Source organism: Phaethon lepturus, unplaced genomic scaffold, assembly GCF_000687285.1.
Source record: "Phaethon lepturus isolate BGI_N335 unplaced genomic scaffold, ASM68728v1 scaffold41158, whole genome shotgun sequence".
Classification (NCBI taxonomy): domain Eukaryota; kingdom Metazoa; phylum Chordata; class Aves; order Phaethontiformes; family Phaethontidae; genus Phaethon; species Phaethon lepturus.
Window position 1 is genome coordinate 38,127 of NW_010556238.1, and position 15,673 is coordinate 53,799.

General features: G+C 37.7%; 1 protein-coding gene across 1 annotated transcript in view; it reads right to left on the reverse strand.

Annotated features, from left to right (window-relative positions):
- Positions 1–15,673, reverse strand: part of LOC104624929 (ankyrin repeat and KH domain-containing protein 1-like) — a gene marked incomplete at its 5' end in the record, with an annotated part of 75,216 nt that overhangs the window by 36,407 nt on the left and 23,136 nt on the right. Inside the window, 5 exon segments of the mRNA XM_010292416.1 lie at positions 2,754–3,497; positions 12,725–12,827; positions 13,525–13,668; positions 13,835–13,962; positions 14,592–14,679. Coding sequence (XP_010290718.1) covers positions 2,754–3,497; positions 12,725–12,827; positions 13,525–13,668; positions 13,835–13,962; positions 14,592–14,679 — 1,207 coding nt within the window.

The window sequence follows — 15,673 nt, forward strand, 5'->3', positions numbered from 1 at the left end:
TGTTCTGGACTTGAAAGAGCTGCTTCATTTTTAGGTTTTACCTGACTTTTCAAAGGTTACTCAGTTATTTCTGCATAGCTTTATGAAAGAGGGGACTCAGGTATATGGCTACAGTGACTGACTGCCAGCAAGACTTCCAGTACTTCGCACCTTGACATGACACATCTCACACTTAGCAGCTGACAAATTATGCCAGTAGAATGGCAAGATAAATACTCCATTTATATATGTTGCCACAGTTAATTTAGTCAGCAAAATGAAGATTTGAGGCTTTGTAGAAATGCAAGTTCTCCTTTACAGCTAATCTCAACTGAGGTTCTGAAAAATTTGCCTCTTACATTGCCACTGGCAAGAGCAACAATAAAGGGTATTTCAGTGTAGAGGGCAAAAAACCTATTTAACATTTCTGTTCTTCTGAAGCAGACCCAATACAAACTGGAATATTCAGCAGTAATAAAAATGTTCATACCTCTTCTAAACCAAGAGTCACTCACCACTCATTACTGCAGCTCCACCAGTGGTACCATGACCAAGGGAAAAAATTCACCAGCACACCCGAGTACAAGACACAACTTCTAAGAGACAGACTTCCCACACACCAGGCACAAGCCCCTTAATTTTATCTGGCATCTGTAGCATGCATGTAAAAATCAGTTCTCATAACAGTTTTTATTGATCAAAATTTCTTCACAAAATTAAGGACTAAGTTTGTGGGGAAAGGTCAAGCGTGTTCCAATTACGTATCAAACAGTTTGGAGTATGAGTAGGTAGATTGACAGTTTGTTTTTAAATGTACATAAATTTGAGATATAGTAGGTTAATAATTTACACAGGGTTCACTTTTACACAGTCTGAATTTAAAAAGTGAGCAAAATATTTAACTCTTTTCCAACTTTTTTGGGGGGAAGGGAAGTAAAACAAATGTATGCATTTCAGAAGAAAATGTATTTCAATAAAGCAACATCAATACAATTTTGCAGGAGCCTCTGGAATTGGACAGCTAAAGTTTCCTTGAGTTGCATTTATGTAAATATAGCTTCTAACAGTTGTAGAAGAGCATGCTACTTGTATCACTTTTTGAAATGAGTAAATCCCATTTCTTAGCAAAAAGGTCTATTTTTCAAAAACAGTAAAGAGTTTCAGAAAATGAACCAATAACTTTCAACGTTTTTTAAAATTATTTTTACAATAAAGTTTTTCTGGTTGTTTGCAACCTTTTTTCAAATGGCACAGCCCTCACACTCAGCTGACTGCAGCAGTTCTTCATTTTGGGTGCACTGAGTATTTTGGATGTAATATGCAGCTGCTAACTGTGAAAAGGTATATATTACATGCTCTTGTGCTAGGTATGTTAAACTGTCAGCAACAGGAACTACTCCAGAGATTAAGCCCTTGTTGGTTATGTTTTGCATTAACCATTCAAATTTTCTTCCTCGCACACTCCAGTACTAAATATTGAGTAATAAGAATTAAGAATAATCTAATTGCATTTTTGTTTTAATGTTGTCTGAATACTCTGACAAGCACCTGGCGGGGGGAACATACCATGCCAGAAAAGGGGGAACTAAGATTGATTCTCTACGATACAAGAGGATTTCTTTGTATTACACTGTATAGCTGAAGGGAGCTGGTACAACACACCACACTATTCCACCAACTATGGTTTCCATGGGAGGCTGCAAAGTTGCAAGTAGTCTCAACTTGCATGAGCTTGCAATTACCATTCTAAAAGTTCAGAGGAACGGCTGGCAAAATGTCTTACTGCCCACTTCTACAACCTTAAAATGAACTGAAGAGGACAGGGCAGTGCCTATGAGGCCTGTTGGGGGAAAGACAGGAAAATAAGGGCTGAGGGACAGACACAAGGTGCAAAAAAAGAAGTTGGAAAATGCCAAATTAAAAAAAAAAAAACAAACACAAAACAAAAAAAAACCACACACAACCTACAGACCAAACAACACTGGCTATATCCTACATAGCTCCAGCAGCAAACATCAATCCTATTCAAATCCATGAAATGAAGTCAACCAAAACAATACCTCTTTTTCCACAACGGACTCACACAACCCAATGTGTGGGAACTTCCATTCCTCTTCACACCATTATCAACAAATGGAAGGATGTTGGGTTTTTGCTTTTCATCCAGATAACAGGACACATTTTTGCCATATGTTATGTCTAACAAGCAGACATTCCTGTACAACAACCAGGGTTTAGAGTGCATTCTGAAAACACAAGCCACTACAGAACTGAGCCTTTGTGCACAGGCTCCAGGTTGGGTTTAAACTGTAGCAACACCTCAAGCAGCAAGGAGAGGGACACATTTGTCCATGCAAGTGACAATAATTTGGCGTTTGCTAGAGATGGCTACTACACTGAAGAAAGTCACCAAGGTACAAGCCTGTACAGAAAATTCTACAGAAGATATGAAACTGTCATGCTTCCAGGTTTCCTAACGGGCACTACTAATCACTCATGATAAGATTTTTTAAAGCAGCACAGAAAAAGATGAGGCCAAAGGGGCTAAAACAGGTCTCCAGTACAGGAAGTTTTGCACTTTGGAAAAAAGATATTTAAGAAGTCTCATGTTAGAATTGGAAGTCACCATTAGGATTAATAGCACTAATCAGGAACTTTATTCTTAAGCAAGTATTCCCGAACTGGAAAACCCCAAGATGTTTTTGGAGGGAAGGAGAGAGGGGGGAAACTGAGCACACAAATTAATGCAAAAATAGGTATATTTCTTAACCCACCTGCTATTAGGTCATCAAGAGTGTCGGTAAGCGTCTGTGCTGGAGTGGCAACCATTAATCCGTCTGGTTCTTGAACTAAGAGCCCCTGCCCAGCAATTTGCTGTTGCTGTCCTACATTCTGCTGATTCCCTAATGCTTTCTGAAGTTCAAGAGACTCAGTCCCATTATAACCTAAATTACCAGAAAAATTACATTGCGGTGCTGGCAAAGGCTGGATAGGGACAAACTCTATGGGGTCAGCAGGTGGTGGAGACTGTTGTTGCTCGTCATCTTTAGACAAGATTGTGTCAACCTGAGGTAACCCTGAAAAGTTATCCTCTGGCAGACCCTTATCAGCTTCCACTTCTGGGAAGACCCCTGTAAGTGGGCACTGCTGCTGCAGGGGAAGTGGTGTGTCTGTCTGACCTTTGGTCTCCAAATATTCTTTGGTAAACTGCTGTTGGGTTTTCATCTGCAACTGCCTTTCCACCTTCTGCAGCTCCTTCAATATTTTCTTCTTCTTCTGTACTTGTTCTTCTCTGTTCTTTTTAAGTTCTTCAATCTTATCTTTATTTAAAGGTTCACCTTGAATTAATTCCAATGATTTAAGTTGTGCTTTTTCAATAGCACTAATTCTCTGTCCAAGTTCATTCAGCTTTCCTTCAGTCTCTTCTACTATGCATTCCAAAGGCTGGTATGGGTGAAAAGGTGGCAGTAGGTCCTTATCTGCTACCTGCAGGGAACTTGACTTCTGCTTGGATGCACCTAAGCACATGAAAAATGTTTGAAAAAATGCCATGCTGAAGATACCCCAAACCTCCCCTCTCACCCACCCAAAAAAAAAAAAAAAAAGTCTTTACAACTAACACTGCACATCTGTCAAACCACAGAAAGGTAAACCCTACACTCCATGTTAAGACAAGAACGGATAAAGCATATAGCTGGAATTTTCAATATTGATCCTAATATCCTTTTGAACACAGCTATTTTAATCTTAAGGAATAAGGAACCTTTATGGTTTCTGACATATATGACAATGCATCTGGGAAGTGAAATCAGCGAGAAGAGCAAAGCAATTTAAATAATTTACTGAGTTCCCAAAGTTGTTCTGGTGTGCAGAGCCATTAAAATAAGACTATTTTCCAGAGGCTAACTTCCAACAACAAGGTTACAAGCAAAAGTAGTCTATATTTGAGAGAAGACTGACTCTACAGTAAGATCAGTATTTTGAACTAGTATTTCTCCAAACACTACAGCATTCCACCTTTACATTACAAACAGAATCCTGCCAGTGCAGACTTTAATGCATACAAATGTATTTTTAAGCTTCAGCACCTTTTTAAAAGTTCTGAGACAAAATTAACAGCTTGCTTGTCTTGCTCCCTCTAGTAACAATTTAACAATTCTGCTCACTATTAACACTTAAAAAATAATCTTCAACACAAATCTGGCAAGGAACACCAAGCCAGGGCAGCACTTCTCTGAGTGCTCACTGCTTTCAAGCAACCCTAGGCTGTTTTCCCAAAAGCCACATCTGGAAAACCTCCAGTCAGATCTTGCTAATAGGAATCTATTAAGTGTTGAAATTTTAGTGATGACTTCAGTGTAAGAAACTTTAATTAAAAACATGAAAGTTTTTAGCCTGATCAAATAATTTTCTGCACTAACACTCATTTGCTAAACCCAAACAGTGATGTATGTAGCTTTAAAAAAAGTTTCCTAAAACACAAATTTCTCTGGACCTTCCTTCACCAAAATACTAATTCACAAGTGACTTCATTTTGCATTTCTGTCAAAACAGGAGTCACATACACCTCACTCTGAAATTAATCTTTTTGTGAGGAACCAACTGAAAAAGCAAACAAATGTATTAATCTTCTCTTAAAAGAGAAAGAACAAATATTAAAATAAAATTGAACTAACTCTGTGCTGAATAGCTTCACTAGACTGTCTGGAGTAAAAGCAAACTGTATCTCAATTTAAGGGAAACAACAAAAATTTTAATAGCCCCAGGAAATACCCCAGCATCCCACAAACACTGTAGACACCCTTCAGTAAGCTTTCTCCAGCTCAGTACTTTACACAGCTGCCTTGTACAGGTCAGTATTTTCAGCTGAATACCTATTCCAACCACTACTATTATTTTGTCTCTGAACCATAAGTAAGTCTCAAGACAATTCCTCAGAAGGCAATGAAGAATTTGACTGAAGTTTAGCAATAACTTCCTGTGTGCTGGCTGGTGTGCATTTAGCTCAAGCCTGCCATAAGCTGCTGGCTATTTGGCTTTGTAGTGTACCGAGGGTTTATATAGTCCCCTTTCACTTTAAAAAGAGTGACTTACAATATAAGTTTTGCAGACCACACCTGAAAAATGTATTTGCACTCACCAAAAATCTCTGAAATGTTTGTCTATATTTTTGTTAGAAACTAGTAGAAGTCAACTGGTGTCTTCTGAAACTAAGCTGCTCCACTGCTCAAGTGGTAGAAACATTGTAGTAACTTAACTGCAAATTAACCCTGTCTTTAAGACGTGACTAAGATGGGAACCCTTTCCACTGCTCTGTTTCACGTTGTTCCTAAGGTTACTGTATCTATCATTGCCATCCTAACACAAAGCATTCCCACAACCTGGCAGCTCTGGACAGCTTCCATCACTCTGTAGGAAAGAAAAGCTGCAGTTCAAAAAGCTCCTAAATAATAAAGTACCAATATCGTCCCTCAATTAAGTCCCACCTGTGGAGAAAACAAGCCTGTCATAGGAAAACTTTTCTACAAGCACAGGAGAAAGTAAAGATCAGAAGTACAGTCTTGTATCGAGACCTGGACTGGGTAGAGGAGCCATGACTGGTCTCACAGATGGCAGCACTCCCCAGACAGCAGCTCAGACCAGGAACGACCATGGAAAGTTGCAACAGTTTCTGAAGATAGGCATTAGGAAACCAGCAAGTGAAGAGCTGGGCTCTCAAGTTCCAGAAAAGGTACAGAGATTTACTTCAATTGGCTTCCAATTACTTAGCAGGGCCACTTTTCACATTCCAGACCACCCTTTCCATGCCGGAAAATGGTTGCAAACTGGAACCTTGGGGATACCGGCAAAGAACACGGGGTAGGAAGAAACATCTGCTAAACCTGATATGCATACCAGAAGAGCCAGATCAAACCAGAGGTGAAGATGATGCTGCTGGTAGCTTTTAATATGTAAGCATTGTAATATAGTATTATAATATTGGAATTATTTAAAAGTAGCAATTTCCTGTTCCAAATCTCTTCTATAGTACAATACCCTGAAAAATACTGTGCACATTTTAGTAAATAATTATGAAGACATTACTTTATACTTTTACTTTTGAAATACGTAACTGCAGCAAGACCACAGGCCAGATCATAATTACTTGAACTTTTTTTTTTTTTTTTTTAAATTTTGTTCATTTATCTCTTTGGTAGAGCATTAAGCTTCTACACAACCAACCTACTACAACTTCTACACTATAACCTACTACTAGGTATACTAGCAATATTAAGTAGTCAGTCTAGCCTCTAAAGCAACTGTTTTGGCCACTTTTAGAAGGCTTGTTTAGGATGAAATGAAAACTGAGGATTAATGAGATCCAGGTGTTGCTACACAAATACTACCTGTCATCAGGTAATCATGATTACAGGACAAAGTGCTTGGTTCACAGAAAATCCAGAGTGGTTATGCACATGCCAGGGAAGCCACAGAGTAAGGAAATGACCATTTCACAATTTATGATCGGTAGCACCAACTGCTCTTTTATTTATATTTCCATATTCCCACAGGTTCTAGTCTCTAACCTGACCAACTCAGCCTTCACCACCATTCCTGCAGAGCATGCACATGTCTTCAGCCAGTTTTTGACCAAACACACATGACTCAGGGTAAGACATACCCTGCACAAATGCAGCTTCCCATCCATTTTTCTGACTTCTTATTCTCTCCAGGAAATGAGAGGTAAATGTTTCCTATAGAAATCTCCTGTACTTCTTCCATACACTGTAGATAATCTCCTAAGTACCCGAGTTGCAATAGTCCTTTCACCCAGATGAGCCTCCCCCAAGCACCATTACTGCTCTCTTGAGCACCCAATAGTGTGCAAGGAGGACACCATTACCAGTTTTTAATGCCTTCTGGCTGCAAGTAACATTTAAAGGTCCTAGACACTGAGCAAGAGTTTGGAAAAATAGCCTTCATATTTATAGTCCTTAAGTGGCTCTCCTAAGCAATTAAACTCTTCTAATTTAAATTTGCTTAAAATACATTCAATCTTTATAGGGTTGCTGTCTATGAACAACTCTGATACCATACTTCATCCTGACTGCTTATGATTCTCAGGGAACTTGCTCTTCTAGCCCTGACTTCTTTCTTCGGAGAAAAAGACATCCTATGGATTAGAAGTAATTTATATGCCCTTTCACAATGAATAGGGAAGCACAGGTGAGATGCTACCAGTCCAAAATAAACCTACCTAAAACTAGCTTATTGACCCCAATGACATTATTAGACATACCATCTACATTTGCTAACACCTTAATGCTAAATGACAGCCTCGTATTTTACAGTAGCAGCAGGTACTTGCATTGTGCTCTGCAACTCTGAGGACTGAGATATTTACTCCAAGGAAGCGTCCAAGAAACATGAAGTAGGTAAGTAATTATTCAGATCTTCCCCTAAAAGCACTAACTGGACACACACTTGTTGTATTTTAGAGCAAACAACAAAAGTTTAAGAAAAATCTTAAAGATGCTTTAAAAAAAAAAAAAAGGCATTTAAGGTCTTTTCAGAAAATTAAGACCACCAAAGGTTTGTTTTTACAATCCATTATACTCTTCTGGAAGTTTCTGTCAAGACAACTTGCATTTCAGCTTAGTGGTTTTCATCTTGGCCACCACCTGAAACAGTTACATTATACTTTACTTCTTACTAGATGAAATTCCAGGACTTGTTGATACATCCTTAATTTCTAGAGTTGTTAAATGGGAAAAAAAAAAAAAAAGGGGGGGGGGGGGGGAAAAAAAAAAATCCAAACAGTTAAATTCAAAAAGATTTTTCCAGCATAAAAATAATGACAGCAAGAAAAGTCAACTGTGTGATACACATTTGTACATTCAAATACATCTCTGCTGGAACCAATACCTAGTATATAAAGCTGTGTGAATTACCATGTCATCTGGACAGGTAACATTACCTAGAACTTTAAAAACACAAAACAAAACCAAACACCCACAAACCACCACACAAAACAGATTCAGTCTGTTTCTCACTTCATAAGAGGCAGATATTATGGATTTATGCTTCCTGACAAGATCTTTGTGCTTTTTTAACAGAATTGCTTGTCCACTGTTCTTGCACTTCAGGGTTTTTTAAAAATCTGATTTCAATCAGAAGTTGAGAGTTAGATTTGCACTCTGCAATTAAAATTCACCAGCCTCATCAACAAGAATAAGATGAGCTCAATATTAAATTTTCATGAAAATGCTGTCTTTAAATGTAATTCTTATCAGTAAGAAATTTAGCTCCAAGAACCTGGGAAAACAATCAGTCAATCCATATACACACAAATGCAAAGTACAATATTATATAATGTGGCTAATGGGGTAACAAAAAAACAGCCTACTTTTCCCAAGTAAATTCATCTGCTACGCTGTTTTTAACACATATTTAACTCTTCTTTATAAAGAACAGGACAATTTGTGGAGGGCTGAATGGTCAGACAAGTCTGTATTTTCACTACGTTCCTCCTGCAAACCATGCAGTATTTTTGACAATCTTTATCACTCCTGCAGCTGTTGGAAAACTTGCAGGGAATAGGTGCAACGATATCCAACAGGCAATGGTTACATCGTTGAAACCAAGGCAAACTTAACTCAATTTTCTGAATTGAAAAAATCTGAGTTACTTTCCAATCTTAGTCTTCTTCCCAAGTTTCCTCTGGTGGCTTGACAGTATCTAACTGTAAAATTGCTAAGTTGTAATTAAACTAGTCTGTGTCAAGCAGGTGACTGAAGCTTCAAAAGGAGTGGAATTTCACAAACCGCCGTGAAAAAGATTTTTATACGTTTGTGCTCTTGGGGACCTACACGTGTCTTTTTTTTTTTTTTAAATCGTCTGCCTGCACTGCTAAAGATTTGCATAGAAGAATAACAAGTCTTTAAGTCTACTAAGAAAGTACTAGTGAAGTTAGAAAGCCATGAGGCATGGACTGTTACATTTCACTTGGTAACCCATCCTGGATAACTGGGTCATCTGCTGACCCAGACAGAAAATATGGAGGAAATGACAAGAGTTAATCAGAAGATGTCAAAGCACATGAAACAAACAGGCAGCTGGACTGTGCACTAGAGAAGTCTGAAAGGAGTCAGAATGGAAAAGCAAGAATATCAGCTTGCTTTAACGCCTTCAGCTCAATGAGAACAATATCATCTTTCTAGTTCTACTGTTAACCTGGCCCCTATTTCAATTAAATCACACAATGTACAAGGTATCTGCCAGTATGTAACTCAGTATTAGACATAAAAATCAGATATTGGAGTTAAAAAAAAAAATTATTGAATTTGTAGCTATTGAAGCTATGTGGAGTTTGGTTTTGTTTCCTTTCTCCAAGCCACTAGACTGTTAGATTTAGCACAGGGAATACAGGGGATACTGCACATTTAGGCTCTAACTTAAAAAGCTTACAGATTCCAAAAATCATACTCATCTTTAAGGGAATTCTGGTATCCTCCTCAAGGACCAAAGGCAGATGTGGGCAGCTTTCACATGAATAATTTAAATAGACTAGGTCTTGTGGAATTCTTAAAAAAACATGCACCCCAAATGAGAAGCGCTGCAAGTTACTGTCCACTTAAAAACAGTGGAGAAGTGTAATGACAGCATGTTGATAGGTTTTAAGCACTCAGTTAAGGCCAATTAGTCCATTTGTAAGCACAATTTCATAGTAGTTATGAAGTAAAATAAATCTGGAGAAAAACTTACAAAATAACTTACATCTCAGCCTCCAAAAATAGACTACTGAAAATTTTGACATGCTTAAAAATACCTTACATAGTTCAAATATTTTGACTAAGAAAACAATCCTGCTACTTTTCACAGACTTCCCGAGCATCCCCTTGTTGCACTAGCATGTTGTTTTTCAACAATGTTCTAAAAACATGCCCTGGGTTCAAGCCACTGCACTCACCAGGCACGCTCTGCGAAAGATTAAGGCAGCATCACAAACACCACTGGGATCTTCAGATCCCACTCTTATTAAACATCAGCTTGCATTTACAAGCTAGGCAAGATTATCAACAGCAACACTATTACACCAGCTGATTTCATGAAGAAATCCAACAGCATTCCTTTTGACCATTTCACATGCTGAGCACTGAGATCCCCTCACCCCAGGGAACCAGATGCAGGGGCACTTGGAGCTGCATCATAGCCACTGCACTTTACAACCCTCGCAGTGTAAAGCAGGAGACCCACTGGTCCTGCAAAAATAGCACACTTGTTTTTTCTAACCAAAAGACTGTGTTGAGCTGCTGCATCAGAATTGCTGCTTGCTGCTGAGCAATCCTGACCACGTTCAAGCAAGGGCAGCAGGCAAGTACAAAACACCAAGGAAGGGATCTCCTGCCTCTCCCCACAAAAGCACGAAGAGCTGTACCTCACTGGGATTTCATTTTTACATGGACACAAGATACATGCTAAACACAGTGCACTAAAAACAATCCTTCTTAAGCATGTAAGAGTTGAGGTCTGTTCAGTTACCTGAACTAATTCTGCTGCTTCTTTCACCTGATTTTTCTTCAGCTCTTTAAGAGATTACCATCTTTGTGTATCACCTTTATCTGAGTCTCTCCAGATCCACTGTCAGTTCTGAATGTTACCCTTTTCAGTTGCTAAACATTGATACTATATTATTTTCAAAAATAATTATTCAAATAGCAACTATTCCATACACTTTCTTACTTTACTGAAGAATAATAATGTGTTAGACCATCCATTCCTCCTGAGAAACCTCACACCATATTTGAATCGTAACAATAACTTACAAGCATATTATAGTTTTACACTCAACTTGCCAAGAACTCTTCAGGAAACAAGTTGTCACTATTGCATTTCTTGCAAAACTAATATAGGTCCTTAAAAAACAGACTGCACTGAGGTTAAGATGCTCCACTGCTTCCTCCAAGAATTTATACAAAAACTCTGGAGGCTACTTCTATGTGCAGGCAAGAAATTTGTCTTCCCTAGGATACACAATTTTGTTACATAAGAACTTAAGACTGCTTCCCCCATACCCCCAAAGAAATAATGAACATGCCTTTATTTGCACCTTCTTTTGCCCCTTGTCTCCCAAGAGTTCTAACAATGAAAGTCTGGTATATTAAAGCCACATGTGTATAACAAGAATGGAAATTCAGCAAAGAACGCTAACTCTATTGCAGTTAAAGTAGCTGAGTGCTATCACTACAATGATCACAAAGTGTTTATCACAAAAATACCACTTTTCCCCTAAAGATCTGAGATACACAAGAGCTTTGCACACAAAGTTTCAGGAATGCTTCATCAGCCCAATGACTCATTTTGGATGGCTACATCTCTTGCAATGCATCACAGATTCGTTTCACTGACATGCATGAAGCATGTCCTGAAACACTGAGAACAACTAGATATCTCTGTGCCAGTTCCAACACCACGGTATTGCTAAAAATATGCCTAAAGTATGTGCTAACAATTGCAGTAAGGTGTGGGTTTTTTTTTTAAATTAGAGGTATTTCTTAAGCTACAGTCAAGTATTTGCTTTTCATAATTCAATTAAATAACGAGACTTTAATCTTATAACTTTAGTCTTCTAACTCAGTATCAACTAATCCCTCATTGATTCCCATGCATCAAAAAAATGTACTTCCAAAACACTAACCCACTTGGCAATACTGATAAGTTATTTAATTGCACGGGCACACATGCTGGTATACAGCTTTGCTGTTTTATTTGAACCAGAAGTTGCATATTCTTTTCATGTTTTGATATGTGTTTGATACTCATTTTTATGAAATCTGAAATATCAAATGTTGCACATCCTAGGAAAATGATACAGTAACTGCATTTGAGAAGTCACACACATGGCATATATGGATGGAGAGTGTCACAGCTGCACACTTAAATACCTTTTTTTTTCTCTCTTCATTTGTGCCCCTGGGGTCTTTTTGTCTGAAGCACTGAGCACTTCCAGAATAAAGGAATTAAGTAAAGCTAGCTAATAGAGTTTTGGGTACTACAATATTCAATATCCCCATCCAAAACTGTAAATCATTAGGAGCTGCACCACTTGAGAATCTGCTTCTGAGCTGACTTAGCAGACATGAAGAATTTGTTACATAATCCATAGCTGGAAACAAACTGCTAAATTCGCCCTTTAATGACTACAAATAGTTTTAACCAGTCAGTTCAATCATGTCCAAAGCAAAAACCCTGATATTGCAATTACTTACAAGAGTACTATTACTAATACAAGAAAAATTCTCATTGTAATTAGATCTGCATTGGCATTTTAGAATGCCAACATGTTTGCACTGCTACTGTAGGAACAGAAGAAAGTTGATATATCAAGTTCATGGATAATAGTTGCAACTATTCTAGACAACCAATGTACAATATTGAGAAGTTAACACCACACCTAAAGTATATTAATGTTTTTTATCAGTCTGCACTATGGCAGTTACCACAATGATCTTCCCCAAAAAATTAGAATAAGCATAATTCTAATAAATTAGAATAAGCATAAAAAATTAGAATAACCAGTGTTACTACACTGTAGAATATAAGAAAATACAAGCAAAAACTATGCACTGCATAAAACACTTTTAAGTTATACTTCATTATAGGTGTTGAAGAATTGATGGAGTGGACTATACTATGCATAAACTCTATTAAAACTGTCCCCAGCCTATCCAAATTGCATATATTCTCCAAGTGGCTACATACTGACCTTTCACCACTCCCAAGAGAGGTGGCGAGTTCTCTTGAGGGGTTCTGTCAGGTTCCTGGGGAGGTACAACCATAGCAAGAGTATGCACCGGTACACGTGGAACCTTAAAACAAAATCACAAACACACACTCAGATAAAAGAAAACTTTTGAATGGACCAGATCTTGAAGTGTTAATACAAAGACACATTTCTACAGCAGTCCTCCATTCCACTCTTCCCAAACTGTGCATGGTATGCTATCTCTTGGTGTGACTTGTTCCATGCTATTTTATTGTGGATAATGTGTCACAGTTAGCTATGTTATGCTTCAGAAAATCCTGGGCTGTATAGGCTGGAAAACTGTTAACATCTTCAGGCTTTTAGTCAGCTAACTCTACTGGAAAGCTACCTCTCCAGCCTGCCGAATTCTAAATTTACACAAGAAGTTTTCTTTCTTATAATAAACAAAATCAGCAACAACATTAGTTGAGGGGTGCTGTCACAAGGATTTAAAACTGTTGAAACAGAATATGGAGCAAACACAACCAGACAATAATACTCTTTTGACATACTGGGTTTGTGACTATCCCTCTAAGGAGCAGAAAAGGGAACAAAGTTCGTGCACTCTTCAGGACGCTGCAGACAATGCCAATCAACTTTCTCACTCTCTACCATTTTCAAACGCGTAGATTTTACTTCTTTCCACTGTATATGTTGACATCTAAATTAACTTCAGAAATTAAACTTCTGAAGTTAACTATTGCTTCTTTGCAACATTCATGGTGATATTAAAAAAAAAATAAAAAATCCTTATGCCTTACCTGAGACTGATCCTGAGATGGAGGTGTGAGCTGAGACAAGTCTGCTGCAGGAACTGACAAAACGTTGTTTGGGTAATCCAGCAAGTAAGAAACAACATTTGTATGTCCTCCTTTGGCGGCTTCAATGAGCATTGTTGAGCCATCCTGAAGTGAGATTTTAGACATAAAAAGCCAGAAGATTAATTTTGCTGCCTGGCGTAGCACGTAAGATATGAATTAAACCATTTAAAATTGCACATTTACTAATCCATTAAATCAACTACGTGGTTCTTTCAGTACCTATGGTAAATGCATAGTTTCAAGTGAATACCTTGAGCCGATGAGTAGGATCTGCACCATGAGCCAGAAGGAGCTCAACAACTGCCAGGTGGCCTCCCGCACATGCCAGTGACACCACCGTGTGGTCATTATTAGCTGTAGCCCTGTTAACATTGGCACCTATAAAGAGAAGATCTGAGAGTTAAACACAAGGAAATTCTTTATAAAAGAATGTATCAACAAGTACAGTATATTCTGGAATAGAGATAAAACTTTTCTCTTCTAATCTTCCTAATTCATACACACTTCCAGGGTAAAAGCAAGGGAGCTTGAATAACTGATGGCTTCTACGCATCATCCTTCTTGTCTTGTAAGGACAAACCAGTAATGGCAGTAACAGTGGTCCTCGTAAGTGGTAAGAGAGAGGAAAGACTTATGGTGTACAAAGCTCAATTTTAAAATATTCATTCTACGCAATTACTAGTATAACTACATGGTGTAATTTTTACTGTTTCAGACAGTACTTGAGGGTGTGTTTTTTCTGAATGAGGGAGTGCTTTTAAGAAACTGGAAATATTTGCTGTACTTCAAATCTATTTATTAATCTATATAAAGTAGGAAAAGTAACTAGCAAAATATTTTGTGATTCATTGTACTGTGAATTAAATTAAATTCAAAAAACCCTTAACAGTTTGACAAATGCTCATATACACATAATGAGATTAATTTTGAAGAAGGATCACAGATATGCAGAATTGTAAAGTGGCATTTTAAGTTTTAAAATTAGTTATTTAAACTAGTATTTTTACCTTTGCTAATAAGGAATTGTACAGTGCATAAATGACCAGCTCGCGCAGCCTTCATTAATGGGGTCCTCCCACCTTCAGATTCATGCTCCTATTGTAAAGAAGAAATAACAAATGTGTAAGTGGGCAAAAATTATACCATTGTTTAGCTTTTGAACCATCTTGTGATGGGACCAGAACTACCTGTCTCAGCAGAGTATCTATCTTTAAGCTGACTGTAATCACTACAAACTGACTGGAATCAATTTTCATGTTACCTTAAATACTGAATCACACTGTCAAAAAGCATTAAGACCACTTTCATACTGTTATCACACCAGCAAGTTTCCCTACTTACATACCCCTTTTTATTTTAGTGTTCAAACACATAAGATACTTGAGAACAGTAACATCTTGTTTCCTCCTCAAAAAGGGATGACTATTTAACACAAATATCATCTAGCATCAGGAAATATACAAATAACTGATGTGCAACAGTTCTGAGACCTGTCACATGCTGCATGCCAGACCTTTAAAACTGCAATAATGTCTGAAGTGCAGACAACTTTTTTAAAACACACTGAAACGATCAGCAGTAAAAATGAGACAAATCACTGTAGGTCACTGAATAAGAGGATTGGAGAATAAAGCAGAAAGACAACAAAAGGATGATACATACCAACAAAAAAGGAATGAGCAACAAGAACAATTTTCTAGTTAAAGTTTCTGAATACTGGAAGGATGTGGCTGAATACAACAGTATTAGAAAAGTTACAGAACTAGAAAATTTGCCTGCTATGTAGACATGATCAATACCACAAAGAATGCAGACTAAAACATATCAACTCTCCCACAGCAACAAGGGGAGAGAACATCATCTTCTGTGGAGTGTTTGTATTTGCACTCTGAATATTCAGTCTGATCAATAATATACTCGGTCTGTGGATTTTTTTTTTTTTATTAAATATCCGGGAAGCTGAGCTCTAAATTCACTATTTACTTCCGGAATTGCACGTATATTTGACAGTGAAAGTTAACATTTAGTACTGGCAGTGGAAGATACTGCTATTTAAAAATATAAAAGGACAAGAATAGATTTGACAGAA